The following is a 20601-nucleotide window of genomic DNA, read 5'->3' as shown; positions in this document are numbered from 1 at the left end:
AAATGCATCAGGGTGCTGCCACGGGCCGGGATAGAGGAGATGGGGGGAACCAAAGATAGGGGGAACCATGTAGTGGGTGAGGGTGGAGGACACACTTTTAGGATACACTAATAGCATCATATTTAACCAATGGCCATCTTAGGTTCAAGGTCTTTGATTGTGATCTTCATCACTGAACGTGGCTTTCTGTTAGAACCTGCAGCTGATTGGAGATACACGGTCCTCGTGCTCTGGCCTTGAGACGAGGAGCGGGCTAGAGTTAACCACTGCCTCTACCCGGTCAAGGTCCTGACCTAAGAAGGCCTGGAGGGGAGTAGAGGAGACAAGCTCCACAGGCAAAAGGATCCCTGGGGGATACGGACGGAGCGGCATACGCCACCTGTATTTCTTCACTCTGGCCAAGCCAGAGGGACTCCTGCTGCAAGAGGGGTGACCGGCCCCCGATATCTGACTGTGTACTTCACGTCACTGTTGGAAAGCCCGGTGGCTTGGTGGATCCCGGAGGGGGACACAAGCGGAAGGAGAAGGAGAAAGAAAGGGAGAAGGAGAGGAACACACCAACGGGGCCTTGACAGGTGCTCCTGATCTATCTGGAAGGTGCTGGACCCCCTTCCTGGTGGCCGCAGCATGCCGCGAGGAGCAGAGGGAAGCTTTGCGGCTAAAGTTCATCTTAATGTGAGTAAAAACCCTGGATGACTTCACACCCCGCTTCAGCCTGTTATTTACTGCGCGGCACTGCACCCACCATCTTTCCTCACACTGCCCTGAGGCCTGCTCCGCCTGCGGGGAGCTGTCCCATCTTAGCTGTCAGCAACACCGGCCTCAGTGGACTGAGACAGCGCTGGTGTCCATCACCGGAAACCGTAGGTGGCGTAGTCGGAAAATTACCACTCAACCCTGAAAGCCCATTAAATCTTTTATGTGACCGCCCTGGGCACGGACCGGGTCCGGGCCACGACTGCAACCCACCCCCCCCCCAACATCTGACCCGGCTCCGAGTAACCCCACTTCCCAGGGTGAGGGCTGTGAGCGTCACATAAGCAGAACACCAGGGAGGTTGACTATGCATGAGAAATGTATAGCTATTTTTTAGTCCTAGGATGGATGCTCACTTCTAGCTCACAATGTGTAGACAAATCTACTGCAACAATAGCAATTCATTTAAAGATTTATGACTCCTTATAGACAACATCCACTGTATAGGTGATAACAGATCCCACTGCTGTGACCCCACCAATCACCAAAACTAGTGACTTCTGTCCCTTGTTCTTCCCTGGCTGTAAGTCCAATGCCAGGAGATGGAGAATGAGGTGCAAGCTGTGCATGCACCCTTCTACTACATTCGAGTCTATGGCAGTGACGAAGATAAAAGGAGGCAGCACAGCACTCTGTTCGGAGATAAGCGCTGGGACAGATCCAATCATCTGAACAGAAGACATCTTGCCCCATTCCCTTCTGGATACAATGTCTCAGCCTGGAAGAAATAAATGGAGCAGCAAGTAGTGCATGCGCCCTGCTGATCTATCCGAGTCTATCATGAAGTTAGCCGAGTGCAGCGCTCAACTATATTTGTATATTCAGCACCATAGACTTTAATTAGTGCAGCAGGACACAGTGGGGCCACAACGATCTAACAGCTAGAATCTACCCAGCGGATGGGTGATTCCTTGCTTAAACCAGTATACCTCTTCAATTATATTTCGCTATCAGATCTGGGAATCATTTGACGTGATGTCTATGTTGGCGTCAATTACCTGTGGTGTAGTTAAGAAGCTCAACCAGAGGGCTTTGTCCTGCCTTATTATACGCAAAGACACTCATGAAGTAGATGAATCCACACTCGGCTGGGAAGTAGCATGGTGACTGGGTTGTGTTGCAGTGAACCTCAAAGCCGTCATCACTTTTCACAAATGCAACATAATACTCAGAGAGGTTTCCACCAGACCACGAAACTGTGAGGTTGCCAGGGTTTTCTTCCACAAAAGAGATTCCACTCGGGGCACAGGGAACTAAATGGAAAGATCAGATGCCATAATCACATATTTGCAACAAAGCCCAACAGTAAGATTAAGGTCAAATTGGTTACATGCAAGATATGTTTAGAAAGATTATGATCATTGGGGAAAATTTACAAAGACTGCTGTTTTAGACGCCAGTCTTATAATGATTCTCACAGGAGTAAGATGTACCAAAACTGTTAAGAGGTGCAAGCCTTATAAAGGGAACCTGACAGCTGATCCATTCTGTCCTAACCACGGACAGCATGAATCTGACACTGGATCTATCACGTCAGCCAGATACACTATGCTTTACTCTGAAACAGAGAAAACAAACATTTATAAAAGTCAGCTGGTGACCATGCCGCTCGGGTGACTAGTCCAAGATGCTGGTTTCCGATGGCTTTCTCCCACCCACTCTCCTTGAGAGACAGGTCGTTCCCTATATGTGTGCATAGGGAGAGACCTGTCAGTTATGGGGAGCGGTGCAGGTGAAACCACTGGGTACTGGCCTCTTGGACTAGTGGCAATGTACCTGGCTGCAGCATTTCAGAATGAAACATTTCTGGATAAAATGATGGAGCCAGACTTGGATTCATGCAGTCTGTGATTTGGGTAGCATGAATCTGCTGTCAGGTTCCCTATAATAAATTTAGTGCAGCTTGAACAGTTCTTATGAAAAAAACACAATCGTATCCAGGATATATATATATATACATATATATATATATATATATATATATACACATATATATATTGTAATGCAGCGGTTGCGGCATTACTGTAATGGTCCAGGGTGTGTTTTGGCCGACCATGTATCTCCCTCAGGTGTCTGGTCACATGACTGTGACATCGCACAGGTCCTGTGCACACAGAAGGTCTGATCACATGACTGTGACATCAGCACAGGTCCTGTGTGGGCATTAGAAGATATATAAATCCTGGTAGTTTTGAGACAGGTGTGTAAGGCATGAGGCCTGTTCCCTGTGTGGGACACCATTAGTGTGAGGCCTGGTGAGGCCTGGTGAAGCCTTGGAGGGCCAGAGGCTTGGAAGATAAGAGTCCTGGAGGGCAAGAGGCTGGATCCTTGTGTGTGAGAGATGCTAGCAGCCTTGGACGCCAAAAGGGCTGGAGACCACGATTGGTAAGCCTTAGAGCCACAGTGGTGGCAGAACAAAGCGGACTGAAGCAGCTACGACCCGACAAAGGTAAAAACACTGCGTTGATGTGGACATTCATATAAGTGACTTTGCTGAGGGATGTAACTGGAGCCAAGAGGGCCTGTCTGCCATTTGAAAGGCTCCCGAATGTTATGTGTGTAATATGCCGGTGAGCCACTAAGATGGACTGTATGATAAGCAGTTATGAAGTGCAATAAACTGCTGGATGGTGAAAACTTGAAAAACGTGGCTGGCATGCTTTAATTGCCCTGGTGCAGCGAGTATCCCCCAACATTATGACTGGCGCTGCCTTACAATATATATATATATATATATATATATATATATATATATATATATATATATATATATATATACATACACACAGTACAGACTAAAAGTTTGGACACACCTTCTCATTTAAAGATTTTTCTGTATTTTCATGACTATGAAAATTGTACATTCACACTGAAGGCATCAAAGCTATGAATTAACACATGTGGAATTATATACTTAACAAAAAAGTGTGAATGTTAGAACCTTGCTGTTAGGTTTTTTTTCCTTTGCTGGTCACATGACCTTGTTGGCCTATTTAATCCTGCTCCGCCCTTCTGGCTTTGCTGGACTTCATTGTATATCTACTTTCTAGCTAGCCTGTGCTCTGTATCTAACTCTGTTAGTTTGCTTGGTCTACGGACCTCTATGTTCTATCTATTTTGTTTGTTCGTCTGTCTGCTACTATTTCTGTTAGGAGGTGTCCCATATTCCTCCCAGTCCTTAGTACTTGTAGGGATTCCCTCCTCACATCTATAGGTCTCCGTACAGACTAGATTAGGACTTTAGCAGGTCTGATCGCAGGATCAGGTTCCCTGTTACATCGTAGGGATTCAGCTGAGTCTTATAGTAGGGACAGATCTCCTCTCTTTCCTTAGCTTTGGTAGCAGAACATAACAGTGAAACAACTGAAAATATGTCTTATATTCTAGGTTCTTCAAAGTAGCCACCTTTTGCTTTGATGACTGCTTTGCACACTCTTGGCTTTCTCTTGATGAGCTTCAAGAGGTAGTCACCGGAAATGGTTTTCACTTCACAGGTGTGCCCTGTCAGGTTTAAGAAGTGGGATTTCTTGCCTTAGAAATGGGGTTGGGACCATCAGTTGTGTTGTGCAGCAGTCAGGTGGATACACAGCTGATAGTCCTACTGAATAGACTGTTAGAATTTGTATTATGGCAAGAAAAAAGCAGCTAAGTAAAGAAAAACGAGTGGCCATCATTACTTTGAGAAATGAAGGTCAGTCAGTCCGAAAAATTGGGAAAACTTTGAAAGTGTCCCCAAATGCAGTTGCAAAAACCATCAAGCGCTACAAAGAAACTGGCTCACATGAGGACCGCCCCAGGAAAGGAAGACCAAGAGTCACCTCTGCTTCTGAGGATAAGTTTATCCGAGTCACCAGCCTCAGAAATCGCAGGTTAACAGCAGCTCAGATTAGAGACCAGGTCAAAGCCACACAGAGTTCTAGCAGCAGACACATCTCTACAGCTAAAGAAGACAAGGAATGGACATTAGACCAGTGGAAATCTGTGATTTGGTCTGATGAGTCCAAATTTGAGATCTTTGGTTCCAACCATCGTGTCTTTGTGAGACGCAGAAAAGGTGAACGGATGGACTCTACATGCCTGGTTCCCACCGTGAAGCATGGAGCAGAAGGTGTGATGGTGTGGGGGTGCTATGCTGGTGACACTGTTGGGGATTTATTCAAAATTGAAGGCATACTGAACCAGCATGGCTACCACAGCATCTTGCAGTGGCATGCTATTCCATCCGGTTTGCGTTTAGTTGGACCATCATTTATTTTTCAACAGGACAATGACCACAAACACACCTCCAGGCTGTGTAAGGGCTATTTGACCAAGAAGGAGAGTGATGGGGTGCTACGCCAGATGACCTGGCCTCCACAGTCACCAGACCTGAACCCAATCGAGATGGTTTGGGGTGAGCAGGACCGCAAAGTGAAGGCAAAAGGGCCAACAAGTGCTAAGCATCTCTGGAAATTCCTTCAAGATTGTTGGAAAACCATTTCCGGTGACTACCTCTTGAAGCTCATCAAGAGAATGCCAAGAGTGTGCAAAGCAGTCATCAAAGCAAAAGGTGGCTACTTTGAAGAACCTAGAATATAAGACATATTTTCAGTTGTTTCACACTTTTGTGTTAAGTATATAATTCCACATGTGTTAATTCATAGTTTTGATGCCTTCAGTGTGAATGTACAATTTTCATAGTCATGAAAATACAGAAAAATCTTTAAATGAGAAGGTGTGTCCAAACTTTTGGTCTGTACTGTATGTATGCCTGTCATGAGCAGACATAGATATGAAGTATATTTTGCATCAATGCCAAATCCAGAATTGTTGTCCTTGCCCACTTTTTTCACCATTTTTGAAAAGTGGCATGAAGGGAAAAATTTTCAAATTTTAGCCCAAATATGGTGTGGGACAAAATGTATAATTCTCTGAACTAGTAAAGGTGGTATTAAATCTCCCCCAATACTTTGAGGTTCATAGTGTGTAATGATGTCTCCAGGATAGCTTGTATGACCTGTATTCTGGAAACAAATATATACCTGACATGAGATTCCAGGTTTTTGCAGATGGAGTAGATCCAGCTTCATTGCTTGCTACCAAAGACACTGTATATTCTATGCCACAAAGCAGAGAGGAGATTGTACAGGGAGACACTGACATTGTGCAGGTGACACTGGCCTCAGTGGTGGCTCCACTGGAAAGAAGCACGGTGTAGTTGGTCGTGGCTTCAGCTCCGGGTACAGAGAATGTGGCTTCCAAAGATCCACTGTTGAATGTAATCTGAATATCAGATGGAGCAAGCGGACCTAAAAAAAAAACCATAGAAACATAACCTCGAAATACAAAATACATTATTTGCAAAGATGAGGCTTGCAGTGTTACTTATATGCAATGGGAGGGCGGCAGGTTAGAAACTAAAGACATACCGGGCACACCTAATGTCTAGAAATAAGTTGGACTGACAAACAGTATGTGGATCACTCTTACTATAAGAAAAATAAATTAAGATGGATAAGTTACCCAGAATAAAAATGTCATTGATATTGTCCTTACGTGTTATTTGGTTGTAGGTGACATCATCTCCTGGAATCCCTCTGACATCCCACGCATGAACTTTAATTGTATATATGGTGCCTGGATCCAAAGAGGTGAAGTTGAGGGACAGCGCTGTGGAGTTTTGGTTCCATCGGCTGCCAGATCCGTCTGATCTCATCACAGACAGTGAATACAAAACAGCAGAAGACACTGGAAGCCAGCTCACACCGATCGAGTCACTGCCGGAAGATTCCACGGTGACAGATGGAGCCGCCAGCACTAGATCATAGGAAAAACAGTCATATAAATGGGATTTTTTTACAAGTATCACACAAACATGGCCACCAAAATAGCTAAAGAAGTGCATGACTAGCAGGTGCAGACTACAATATTACAGATGTCGCCTGGGTGTTACGACAGTACAGTGTCACAGCACAACCGGTGATGCTTTACTTACACGACATACATACTGTGATATATGTATTATAGCTTTCTTAGCTATAATTTAGAGACCGCCTGTGACCAAAAAGGGCAGATAAGCCCTTTTCACTGTACGGACACCACTAAAAAATACTTCTGTTCCTGTAGTCCTACACAATGTCACAGGAATAATGAGGCATTGGTTATACATGACTTATACACAGCTATAATTTCAGGCTATAAAGGGACGTTATCATCAGAAAATGCCCTGAACTGAACTTTAAGAAACAGTTCAGGTAGAGTACCTGAACCCAAACTTCCATGTGTTTGCTCATCCATAGTCTTAACCACAATTTGGTAACAATCAGTAATATACTGTAAATGTGCATCGGGTAACATGAATATTTATTGGGAAAGATCTGATCACAAACCATCCCCCCTGGTAAATCCCATAGTGATCAACATTACAGGAGAAATGAAGCATTCCACATAGCACAAGTCAGTGCCCAAGTCACAGGTTTGCCTGTGTAATGAAGGAACAGACTTGATATCTGTAATCTGATGTTTTATTCCAAAGAAATCAAAGTATTTCTTAATATGTAAATGAGCTGTTAAGATCTATGGGCCAGACACCGATCTCCCTGAGAATCTTCCTCCAGAGCTTATTTTAAAGAAAAGGGGGCATTACCAATGTGAGACATGTAATGACTGACAGTTTGATCTCCCGATCTCACTGCAGAGCTCTGCATGATTACAACTTACTCAGTACAGCAGAGCTGAAATTTGTCTCCTTACAAACACATTTGCAGTTGTAGGCTTCCTCTCACAGTGCAGTGAGCTCTAATGTACTTCCCTCCCCCACACTGACTGCATGTGAAATGGAAGTTGAAGAACAAATGTGTTTGTAATGCTGTGCTGTATCTATCTATATAATAGTCTTATCCCGTCTGTCTGTCTGTCCAGGAAATCCCGCGTCGCTGATTGGTCCGGCCGCGGCCAATCAGCGACGCGGCATTCACAAAAAGATGGCGGCCATTAGCGGCTGATCTGCCGCACGGAGGTGAGCGGCGATGCAGCCGGGAGATGAAGCCGGCTGTTCGCAGCATACGTCCCCCGACCGGAGGCGCCGCTGACCCCCATGCGGCTACTGTCGGGAGATCAGCGGCTACGGCCGCTTATCTCCGGACGGTAAAAGTTACGCCCCTCCCCTCCTCTACTCTCTCCTCTCCTCCCCTCCTCTCCTCCTGTCCCTCCCCCCGCTCGCTCAGGACCCCGGCACCCGGCGCCATACTTACCCCACCCCTCTCCTCCTCTCCCCTCCCCTCTCCTCCTCTCCCCCCCCCCGCTCGCTCAGGACCCCGGCACCCGGCGCCATACTTACCCCTCCCCGTTCCTGCGCAGCAGCTCCTGTGTCTTCCGCTGCTGCTGTGTGACGTGTCAGGTCAGAGAGCGCGGTGACATCTTTACACCGCGCTCTCTCCTGACCGGTCACAGCGCACAGCGGGAACATGCGGGCTACGCTGGAGTCCAGAGGAGCAGCTGACAAGTGAGGTGAGTATTGGATATTTTTTTTATTGTATGGGGCCATAGGGCATTAAATGGTGGGGTGGGGAAGTGTGACATCGTGGAGGGGCCATTATAAGGGAAGGGGGATGTGACATCCTCCATGGGGCACTATGGGGGGGATGTGACATCCTGCATGGGGTATTATATAGGGGGGATGTGACATCCTGTATGGGGCACTATAGTGGGATGTGACTTCCTGCATGGGGTATTATATAGGGGGGATGTGACATCCTGCATGGGGCATTATAAGGGAGGGGGGATGTCACATCCTGCATGGGGCACTATGGGGGGGATGTGACATCCTGCATGGGGTATTATAAGGGAGGGGGGGATGTCACATCCAGCATGGGGCATTATAACGGACGGGGGATGTGACATCCTGCATGGCGCATTATATGGGGGGGGGGAGTCACATCCTGCATAGGGCATATTCTAGTATACCCGATGCGTTAGAATGCGGCAACCATCTAGTTAGTTATAACACATAGAGCTCTGCAGTGGGATCAGGAAAGTAGACTGTCAGTCATTACATGTCCTGCACTGCTAACACCCCCTTTCATTTAAAACAAGCTCTGGAGGCAGATTCTCATGCAGATCAGGGTCCGGCCTATAGATCTTAATAGCTCATTTACATATTAAAAAGTGGATTTCTGTGGAATAAGATATCGGCTTGCAGACATCAAGGTATCATTTTATTCAGCTTCCTATGACCTGCATGACCTTATACGTTGCTTAGGAGGGTTGTTCCTACTGACAGATTCCATTTAAAAGTCAATTTCCTCTATTAAAGCACCAGTCCTTTAAGGATCCTGAAATTTTAGCCAGAGTTGAAAGCATGCAACAGGCATCTCTCACTTTAGAAGTCTGTTCCTTCATTACACAGGCTAACCCGTGACTTAGGTACTGACGTGTGCTATGTGGAATGCTTCATTTCTGCTGTAATGTTGATCACTATGGGATTTACTAGGGGGAATGGTTTGTGATCAGATCTTTCCCAATAAATAGTCATGTTAACCGATGCACATTTATGTAAGGTGCCCCAGCAAGGTAGTAGTGGGCGAGTTGTGGCCCCTGCTCGCTTTGGCACCTTACAGACAATTCGTGTCCTCCCTCTGATGTGTGGCTGTGCATGTGACATTCTTCACTTACTTCACACCATCCGATCGCGGTTGTCTCCAGACATTTCTCTTCTGTGACCAGGGCAGTAATAATTTCAGAGGACACAAAGTTATTAACCATAACTGCGGTTTTACTTGGGGGAAAGGAGTAATTACAATATTTACAGTCTGGTAGATTGGATAAGGCCCAACAGGTTATTTTCTCCCATACAGGTGCTAAAATCATCTTCAGCCCTGGTGCCCTCTTTAGGTGAAGCATCTCTCTGTTTCTATTCTTTAGCCTAAGAGATGGTTCCTCACCAGCAACAGTGTGCCAGATCCTTTATCACCCTCACAGATTATCCTGGAGTCCTATTTTCCTCTGCTACCTTCAAACTAGAAGTGCCCCGGGTCCTCAATACCTCCGTTGAGTTTCTCCGGCCGGCTAATGGGACTCCTGCGTGAGGAGACATTCACACTACGGATTCACTGTCTGAGGGTAGAGAGCCCCCATCTACCCTAGGAGCCAATTTCCCTGGACGTCCGCACGTAAGAGTTCCTGTCACGTCCCTGACAGGGCTTCAACTGAACTCAAAAATAACGGCTGCAGATATTTTTAGCACACCCAGAGGCTCCACCCACTAAGCCATCTGCTTAGCAACTGCCTTGCCTCTCACTGACAACTGTGCCCAGCAGTGGCATCTTGTGGCTGATAAAAAGCACTGCAGCCCCACAAGGAATTATATCTAACCTCTAGACATGCCCAATGTCTATCCCTGTCACTACGTTTCCCCCTTACTCCACTGACTGTGCCACTGAAATTAACCCCGTAACTTGACCTAATAGCAGTTCAGAGAGTGCCTAACTATGGGGATATGTAATTCTAACTACTTCAGTCCCAGGGGAAGATTACACCCTTCCTCACAATTACATTTATATTATTGATTGTTATTAAATTGTGGTTAAGACTAGGGATCAGTAGACCGGTAGAAATTCGGATTCTGGTACCCTACCTGAACTGTTTTTTTAAAGTTCAATTCTGGTACCAGAACTGTACCCGAACATTGCAACGGACTTCTGGGAGAACAATGGACACTAACTGTCCGGTATAAATGTAGCACCCCGAGGGCTCGGCTGCTACAGGGGTATTGCACCTCAAACCAGAGGTGTGATATTCCACTCCCGGGTAAGGATGGAGTGTGGACCAGGACTCAGTAAGCTGCATGCACCACACACACCCAATTTCCGAGGGACAGCTCAACGGTGCTCCCACTAGACAGAAGTGCAGGCACGACAGCATCTGTCCCCGGCTGGAGTGGGAAGGGGAAGGAAAACCCAGTGGTGTAGGAGCAGATAGGGGTGGGTCTCTGGGAATAGGTAGGAGCCCATTGGTTGCTAGACACCTGGGCTCACACAGAGAGGGAGGTATATAAGGTGGGCACCATCTTAGAAGTTCAGACAAGACAGTCAGAGGAGAGGAGTGAGAGAAGGAGTTCAGCAAGAGAGGGCTGACAGGGAGCTGTGGCTCAGTCTGGGCCCAGCTCCATGAGACAGGCCTGGAGTGGAGGCCAGAAACAGCAGAGAGAACAGGAACAGAAGAGAAAGGAAACAAGGAACAGAACATTAAGAGAGGCCCAGAGACACGAGAGAAGAAGGAACCCCATAGGCCCAGGAGATTGCGGGTGACGGGTTGGCAGAACAGGGTACCGGATCCCAAATTGGTGGAGGCGACTAATCCTCAGCCAAAGACCGGCGGTCGTGACTATATCTCGGTGCGACCCCTCACTACACCTACCAGGAAGGCACACCACATAGGGTCAGGGACGCAGAAATCAGCATACCAAGAGAAGGCCCGAGGCAGCCGGACAAACGTAGAGTCACTGGTGGGGCACGGCAAGAGAAGGGAAGAGAAGGGAGCCCTGTGCCACGCTCTGGAATTGCCTGGGAGTTGGTCGAGCCCCTTGCCTGGTGGACACAGCACGGCTTGGGCAGTCGCCGCCGGTGCCGAGGTGACTAGGACCAGTAAAGAACTGTGAGTAAAGCATTGGAAACTGCAACCACACGTCTCTGTGCTTCTTCGCCGCACCAGCACCACCAGTGCTGGGACGCTCATGCACCATCACTCCCATCATCCGCACTAACTGCCCTGAGGCTATACTTCTCCCGTGGGGAGTCATCCCATACTTGGCTGCGCATACAACATCAGCCTCAGTGGGCTGCATCGCAGCGGCGGTCCCCACTGACCGCAATCCACGGGTGGCGTAGTCGGACAATTATAATACTACTAAGTCAGCCACTGGTTTGACCACCATGGGCACGGACCGGCTCATCGCCACGGAGACTACAACCCCCAGCGATCCGGCTCCGGGTATTCCCCGCATACACGTGCACGCACAACACAGGCCCAGGGGGCGAGTCATAAACACCCAACTTTCAGGGTCGGGTTTGATCATTTCTAGTTAAGACACAATCTGTTTGTTTTTTTTGTAACAGTATTAGTAGTACTTTGTCCTTACAGTCATGAATTACCTGTAGTTGCTCACTTAGGATCAGAACATCAAGAATTACCTGTAGTTGCCCACTTAGGATGAGAACATCATGAAATACCTGTAGTTGCTCATTTAGTATGAGAACATCATGAATTACCTGTAGTTGCTCACTTAGGATGAGAACGTCATGAATTACCTGTAGTTGCCCACTTAGGAGGAGAAGGTTGACTCTTTCCAGCTGAGTTGATGGATCTCACGATGATTTTGTAGGATGTAGCAGCTTGTAAAGCAGTGACTGTTCCTGGGGAACTGCTGACAAATGACTCAAGGAACACCTGTCCAGCCTGAGCGATGACCTGGTATCCAGTAGCCCCAGACACCTCTGCCCATTCCACTGTGATACTATTACTTAGCTTAGAATACGCTTGTTCAATAATAGGGACGTCTGGAGCTGCAAGAAATGGGAACCAGAAACAGTTACAGGTAATCAAGTCAATACATAGAAGCTTCAGAGGAAGAAAACTGGAAAGTTACTAACCTGTAAGCTGTAGAGTCTGAGCGTGAGCGAGAGTATTGCCATCATTGTCCATGGCTTCTACAATTACTGTATAATTAGTGTTAGGAAGCAAGGTGTTTACAGTTCCCATAATAGTTGTGGGATTGAATACAGCAAATGCAGACTGTGATGCTGACATCACAGGGGATGCAGTAATGCCATATGATGTGGCACCAGCAACTTTCGTCCATTTAACATATATACTTCTCGATGTGACGTCATACGTGGATATTGAAAAGTCTGCAAAATAAATGAAGATGAAGAAGACATGGTGGGTATGGTGAAGGAGAATCTGAATAGAGAGGAAAAGGTCTAGTTTCAGTAGCTGCCAGGAAGGTTTGTGATAGGACACCATGAGCTGAATGGACCTCAGAAATCTCAAAGGGCAAATGTTTTCTTTCTACTGTATAGCTTACAAAACTCATCATTTTTGAATATCCACTTGTTTTCACTGACTGAAAACTGGTTACACTCAAAGGCTAAAAACCTTGTACTGACTTGGCTCTATTCACAAATTTGCAGTTTTTTACAATGAATCAATGGAGGTAAAAAGAAAAACATATATACAAGTTGTCATTTTTCTTTTGCAAAAAAAAATACACGATATTTAAGTAATGTGTGCAAATTGCACAAAAACGCTGTATAGGGAATGTATTTTCAGTGTATAACTGTCCTGATTTAGGCATCAATCAGACATCTGTTTTTTCTCAAAAGTGAAAAAAAGATGAACCGATTTTCATCAGTGGGCTGGATCACATTTTCATCATTTTTTATCATTAGTAATTCTCTTGCATACGAAAAAAAAATTGCAAAGCTTCTCTTACCTACCACAAAGTTAAAATATGGACACCACACACATGAATGACATCCATGTACTGTCCATGAGGTTCACACACCCATAGACTTCCATGGGAAATTTTGATAAGTGACTTAGATAAGAAACGGTCCTGTCTCCAAGACATGGAGTTAGGCCCTGATTCATCAAAGCAAATGCACCAGAATTCTGACATAAACTGCTTTGAAAAGGAGCGAAAAATTTGCACAACTCTAAGTTGTGCACATTTTTTGCGACTTTTGGTTTTTTTTAAACCCGTTTCTCCCAACTCCATCAAAATGGGTGATTTCTCCATCAGAAATCTCCCTCCAGTGGCACATGGAGGCATATGCAACGTGTCACAACTTCCTATAGTGCTCAGCGATCTCCTACTTGTAATACACTGGAATATAGCAAAATCAGTGTTTTTAAATGCTATAAATACAAATAAATATAATAAGCTGAAATGGGTGCAATATGCTAACTATTGTAGCAAAGCCAGGTAGGATAGGGTTAAGTCCTAGCACTTCAGGTCTTGATTAGCTGGACCTGCCTAGTTTTGACTAAGAAACAGGTCCTGGGTTCACTAGGTGTATCAGTCTGCTGGATGTTGAGCAGAGTTGAGTGTGCTGCTGGTGAGTGAGCAGCCAAAATGTGAGCTATGGCTGGGAGAGACACATGCCAGGGTCTCTCTCTGAACGGAGACTGCATGAGTCTGCTAGGAAAGTTGAGCAGTCTGTGTATTGGAGCTGCAGAGAACCATGTGGAAGCTGCAGCCTGTTCAGTGTGAACTATGCCCAGAGTTAAACACTTCTGTTTGGCACTGGAAGCTGCTGGAGCTTGGGCTGAAAGGGATACTGAGACTGGTGGGATTGTGCCTCTTCTGTGTATGAAGTTTGGTCCGAGAGAAAGGATCCTAATTTGTTCAAGTGAGCCTGCACTAACATATGTGCCCTGCTAAATGAATTATCTATTTGCTGTGATACCTTTGTGCCCAGAAGAGGCTATTTTTGGTTTTGAATCCCTTGGAGTTTTATGAAAGCAATAACTGCAGCTGTTTGGACCAAACCACATTGCCTGTATAAACACTACCTAATGCCTATCTGAGAGAGTGAATCGGTACACTATATCATACCACATAGAAAGAAAGAAAGATAGACAGACAGATAGATAGATTTACCTGTGCTCAAAGAAGCCATCTGGAAAAAAAATAATATAAAACAATCAGTAGACCATATTCAGAATGCCAAGTGTATTGACAGTAAGCTGAGCTGTCATATTATATATACTTCATCTTTACACTGTACTTGCTAACAAGCAGGATATTAAACAACTCATTTTGGATTTTACACAATATGAAGTTAAAGAGGCTGTCTCACCTTCTATCTTCAGGAGCACACCTCAACCCAGACTTTTGGCTTCTTCCATGCCAGGAGTGATGCACTCCTGATGATTGACAATTTGGAGCAGCAGCATGACTGCTTCACTAGCTCGTATTGTGCACTCTCCCATGCTACAGCAAAAGACAGAGGCAATGATGCCAGCTATCCGGCCAGCTTCAGAGCAGCGTTTAAAGAAGATGTCTCACCTTTTATCTTCAGGAGCACACCTCACCCCAGCCACTCAACTTCCTTCTTGCCAGGGGCAAAGCACTGCTGATGATTGACAGTTTGGAACAGCAGCATGGCTGTGTTGCTGTCCGGTATTGTGCACTATCCCTTGCTGCAGCAGAATACAGGGGCACTGATGCCAGAAATCCGGACAGCCTCAGAGCAGCGCTTACAAGCTCTATAAAAAAATACCTTGCCTGGGAGGCAGGCCGCATAGGATAGACTCCAGAGTTGGCTGGTAACTTAGTGTTATGCGCGTACCACACTCACACATGAGTAAAGGGAGTAAGGAAGACTATAGAAAGAAGTCATACCCACACCCAAATGGTCCCTGTACAGACTAGTCAATCCCTAGCCACCCAAATAAAGACACCACCTAGGACCTGACTCCCTAAAAGGCTGTTAAGTGTTTCTCGTGCCTCCTGCGGAACCAGAGGGGAGGCCGCAACACACTTCCAACAAAGGGAGAGGAAGGTGTGCAGGTGGACACAAAGACGCAGGGTGAGGAACTTAAAGCATGTTCATAAAAAGGGAGAGAGGAAATTGTAAGGAGAACCAAAAAATAAATGAAACTAGAATAACCTCCTAGAAACCTAAAAGCCATAAAAGGAAAAGATGCTGGGAAGGTAAACAAGCAGACACACTGTAAAAATATAAGCGGTGTACGTCTAACAGGGAAAATCCCTTAGTTAAAGGGCTGGAACTCCTAAGCACAAATCCACCTTGAAGTATAGCCAGCAAGAAAATGCAGTGAAGAGATAATATATAAAGCCCCACCTAGAACGTGATAGTACAAACCAAAATGGGAAAATGGAAAACACCTGGAAAGGAGCAAACCTAGAAGACAGCATAAAGACAATAGGAACAATCAGCATTTGGACAGGGAAGGAAAAGAGCAAAAGCTCAACAGACAGAAGAACCGACCACAAAGCAACAGGTCACCGGATTGAATCCCCAAACTGAGCCATGACACCTAGACAACAAGCAGTAAACTATAGAAATAAAAATCCCTCCATTCTTGAGTACAGATAGGATTTTTAATAAGAGGTAAATTGCAAAGTTGCTTGTTTTGCTAAGCTCTTTGCAATTTTACTCATTTAAGAAAATGAGAGAACCCCTTTAATAGTAAAACAAAAATAATAGCTATGATTATCTTTTTAAAAATTCACAATTACCACGCAAGCTGAACAACCTTAGATGGATTTTTCCAGAATTTTCATATCTATTCTTAGAATATGTCATCAATATAGCCTGGAGTCCACATAGGAGATGAGCTGCAGTACTTGCATATGACCACTACACAGTGAATGGAGCTGTGATGTTCCCTCAATTAACTGTGTACACGCTGCCCTGCAGCTGAAAATTGCTGATCGGAAGGGGTGCGGAGTGTCTGAACCCCAATGATCTGATATTGATGACCTATCTTGTAAGCCTAGTAAACCCCATTAAAATAAACATGGTAATAATACTGATATAGAGGAGGCAGTTGTACCCTATTAAACAGCTTCATATGTGGCTGGTTAGAGGTTTTGGGAAATACTTTTTTGCACCTGCTCAGTCTTTCAGCAGAGTCTAGTTGTAAAGGGCTGAGTTGTCTGGGCTCATTCTGTTCAATGACAGGCACATTGGGGATCATTTGATCTGCAATTTAATACCATTGAAATATTTTGATTCCTAATCCATTTTTTATCTCTCTGCAAAAAAAAAACAGATATGCTTAGATTATGCTAGCTAGTTTTATTATGGCTTTTTATTATTTTTAAGCTAAAATAATAATTATACTAGTGTGTATGTGTATAATCTACATTACCATATCCTGCTAGACATGCAACTGTGTGATAGCAGTAATACTGCCAGGAATGGTAAATCTCGTCTACCTGACTAAGATGTAGACAAGGTATTGAATAAATATTTCCGCTGCATAGTCACTTTCTGAATCTGCTCATTCATAAAAATGAGAAAGTTCCTATCTGGTGACAGAGCAGATAATGCAGATTTGGCTCAGTATTAACAAATGACCTTTCCACCTTCCTACTGTAATTTGTAACAAACGAAGCCTTGATATCCACTAATACTTTCACTAATGCAGGTGAAGGTATAACAGGGCTCGGCATCTCTCTCCTCCACATATACGTATATACAGAAATAGATTTCTTGTACGGAATTGTCTGTTCGGTATATCACATTGGCTGGAGACCTTTACAGTGCTTTTCATTTTTCCATCTCTTGGGAAGCACAGATAACATTTCTCTTAGGATAACTCAAATTCCTGGCAAATCTTTCTCCACTTTATTCGTTCAGCAAATTTGGCATTAATGAAATTCTGCCAACAAATGAGACACCTAAATGGATAATATTGTAGTTATTCTGATTCTTTGATAGCTTTATGTATACAGCGTCTTTGACATTCACATGAACTCTATTTAAACCATTTTTTTTCTAGCTAGGCAACAGCATAAAACATAGGCTTTATTGAAGGAGTTGTTCAAAATATGTAAAATGCTCCAAATAAGCAGCAGGAGCAGTAAAGCAATGACATAATACATACTCACTCTCTGTTCCAATCACTAGCATCAGCGGTATACAATCTGATAACTATACTGCAATTCATCTGATAGCTATCTTATGTGTATGGCCCGTTTAACTGCTTGTGGACCACCCAACAACTTAAAATGTTAGGCTGTCCTACCTATAACTCTGCAGTGACATTCTAAAATGTCACTGCAGAGTCACCAGCTGCAGGGGCGGGAGTCGGCTGTCAGAGACACAATGAATTCCCACACAGAAAGCAGAGGTGGTTATTTACAATCTCTGCCTTCCTAAATGTTGTATACTCAGAACTAAACATACTCTGTGCATACAGTATAGGAAGCACTAACAGCGCTACTTTCTCCTATCCATTGATCATGTGATTGCCAGATGCCTGAAGGGAGCAGAAGCTGCTGGGTCTTGGCAAACCCAGGTCAGCTCAGCAGTGTACTCAATAGGCTGAATTAGAACTGTAACTTGCGGTAAAATGCTATCCCCTGTTAAAAAGATAAGCAATAATCAAAATATATTTAAATGCTCAAGTACCCCCACCCCAAAGGTCTTTTAAGATGACCCTATGGGGACACTATGTGTGACCTAAATGGAAAAGAAAAATCTGAATAACTGCTTTTGCCCCACCCCTTTTGGAAGAGATTACTTGGCCGATCTATAAAAAAAATTCTACAGAAAGGGGAACACAATTGTAAATGTATTTTAGTGGTCCTTTGTAGTCGTGAAAAAAAAAGAAAGAAAACATGTGAAAAATAGACACATACTTCCTTTTTTTCTCTTTACAGTTTCACCGCTATCGTAAAAAAGAAGAATATAGAAATGATTTAAAAATTATGCCCCACCTATCACAGGAAAAAAAAATCAGAGCTTTTGAAATGGCAAGTTCGAAAAAAATCCTGAAAATGCTGGAATTGTTTCCTGCACAGTGCCGCTACTTTCCAGGTACAAATGCAGGTTCAGCATGAAAGCAGCACTGCAGATCTCAGCAACTGGTGGTATGAACATAGCAATATCCCATCATAGGTTAATATGGAAAAATATCATTAATGATTGACCATGGAAAAGTGTCTCCTAGTTTTTGAGAAATTTCAGTGAAATTGCTGGTTCCTATAATAACACCAATGGCATTTATACCCTACCTGCTCCATCGGACCAGCTTTTAATGTTGTTTCTATAATTCTACCAATATTATTTTAACAAAAAATATGTGTGTGGATTTCAATTAAAGAAAAACACTGCCTGAGAATTCCTAGTACCAGCAGATGTTACTCGTGAGGCTGGGTCTACATGGTCACTTTGGCCGTGACATAGGTCGAGTGGCAAAAGTTTGCTCCGTGTTGTTGCTACATTGCAGCACAATACAAGTAAATGGAGTCAAATAGCAAACCCGAGGGTACTGCGGCCACAACAAGCAAGCCGCTCAGCTATCTCCTGCTGTCCCAACACAGAGCCATGTTCTTGGGATCATGAGGGCTCATAGCGATCACAACGCCAGTGATCAGCAAGTTATCCGTTATATTATTAATAGGTGATATCTTTAAAACATGGAATGAACCATTTCAATAGTTTAACTTCACATCATCTTTGAAGTATAAGTTTTTATATATTTCATTTTTTCAAATTTTTCCATGTTTGTACTGTCATAAAAAATCATATATTAATCTTTATGACAAAAGTTTAGCAAAATGCCACCAATCCAAAAATTTAACTCCAATAGAGACAAAAGGACAATTTGGGAGACGACAATAAGTAAGAAAAGGTAGGTTCACAAGAGCGCATAAAAAATTGTTCAGAGTTTCATTAAGGCTATCTGCCCACGTTGCGGAAATGAAGCGGAAAATTTGCGCTTCATTTCCGCATGTCCTTTGCCGGAAAAACGCATGCGGAATTTCGCAAGCGTTTATCGCGTGTTTTCGACATGCGGAATTGCCTTGCGTTTTTTATTGCATTGAAACGGCAATTCCGCATGTGGAAACGCAAAATTAATTGATATGCTGCGGATTTTTGTGCGCATCAAAAACGCTGCGGAAAAATCCGCAGCATGGGCATAGAACTTGCGGATTCTCATTGGGGACCATGGGGTGCGGATTACCAAGCTTTTTACAAGCGTTTCCGCTGCGGAACTTCCGCATCAAATACGCTTGTAAAACGCTACGTGGGGACATACCCTTAGTAAAGTGGGACGATTTTTTTCTCACTTGTCATCCGTGTGCAATCCGTTTTTTACAGAAGCAGCTATTAATCATTTATAAGACCATTTACAGTTTCCTATGTTACAGAATTGCTATATATCTGTAAAAAACGGATGCTGTGCTGTATCTTCATCTGGGATCTGAATTTTCTTTTCACACTCATAGACTTGAATGGGTGAGTTTCATCCGATTTATGGAAGAAACTAGTGCTTGCTGCAATTTTCACTGAGATTCAGTCAGTGAAAAAAAAATCGCTCCTCGGCACAGCCCCATTGAATAACGTTGTTTTGAGTGAAATCCGTTTTTTTGGCAGACAGCTCTTGGACCAAAAATACGGTTGTGTTAACGAGCCCTTATTGTAAAAAACATTGGCACTGATGTTAGAATGTAAATCGAGAATACCGCACACCTCGACAAGCTAAGCCACTAGCCCACTAGCCTCGGGTGTAAGTTTTGCACTGATGTCCTGTCTTGGGAAAACCCGTACAGGGAAATCTGAAACTGTGTGTTCCATACACAAAATATTTTTTTTCTAGATAAAACAGATTATTGCTGGATCATGCTCATAGATTTATGTCTGATCCAAGAATCATTTAAGAAATGATATTTTACTAAGGATATTAAATCAATGGGAGATTAATACTTTCAGATGCTCAACATAATACGGAAGGTGTAACAGGTTGTATAAGAAGAAACAAAAAAAAGTTGGAATACGATGTCCAAAGTTAATAGAACAAAGTCTTTGTAATATTTCTAGATATCATTACTTATTCTCACTTGCAGAACAAACCACACTACAATTATAAAAAGATAGAATGGGGCTATATATACTTGCTTTATAGAATCTCATGCCTGCACTCATGTAATCTTCACCTATTGAGTTATTACATATTGCACATAGTATATATTCAAGGTGAGTAATTCTTCTTTTCCTATGTGTTATGACAATTTTGCAGACTTTCAATGTGCAGCTGCAATATTTTGTAGTAAATGTAACGTTATAATAAATCTTACTGTAAGAGAAAAATGAAGGGAATTACTTA

At 44.0% G+C, this 20601-nt stretch overlaps 1 protein-coding gene across 1 annotated transcript in view; it reads right to left on the bottom strand.

Moving 5' to 3' along the window:
* FNDC7 (fibronectin type III domain containing 7) overlaps window positions 1–20601 on the bottom strand; it is a 46324-nt gene that overhangs the window by 25604 nt on the left and 119 nt on the right. The window contains exons 2-7 of the mRNA XM_073642541.1: window positions 14396–14414; window positions 12384–12641; window positions 12042–12296; window positions 6292–6552; window positions 5778–6044; window positions 1755–2009 (exon numbers count right to left, since the gene is read on the bottom strand). Of these exons, the coding sequence (XP_073498642.1) occupies window positions 1755–2009; window positions 5778–6044; window positions 6292–6552; window positions 12042–12296; window positions 12384–12641; window positions 14396–14414 (1315 nt within the window). The remainder of the gene's footprint in view (window positions 1–1754; window positions 2010–5777; window positions 6045–6291; window positions 6553–12041; window positions 12297–12383; window positions 12642–14395; window positions 14415–20601) is intronic.

Source organism: Phyllobates terribilis, unplaced genomic scaffold, assembly GCF_046119375.1.
Source record: "Phyllobates terribilis strain yellow unplaced genomic scaffold, ASM4611937v1 Scaffold_8__6_contigs__length_399053987, whole genome shotgun sequence".
Lineage (NCBI taxonomy): Eukaryota > Metazoa > Chordata > Amphibia > Anura > Dendrobatidae > Phyllobates > Phyllobates terribilis.
The sequence above is the reverse complement of the archived record's forward strand: the minus strand, read 5'-3'. Positions and strand labels throughout refer to the sequence as shown.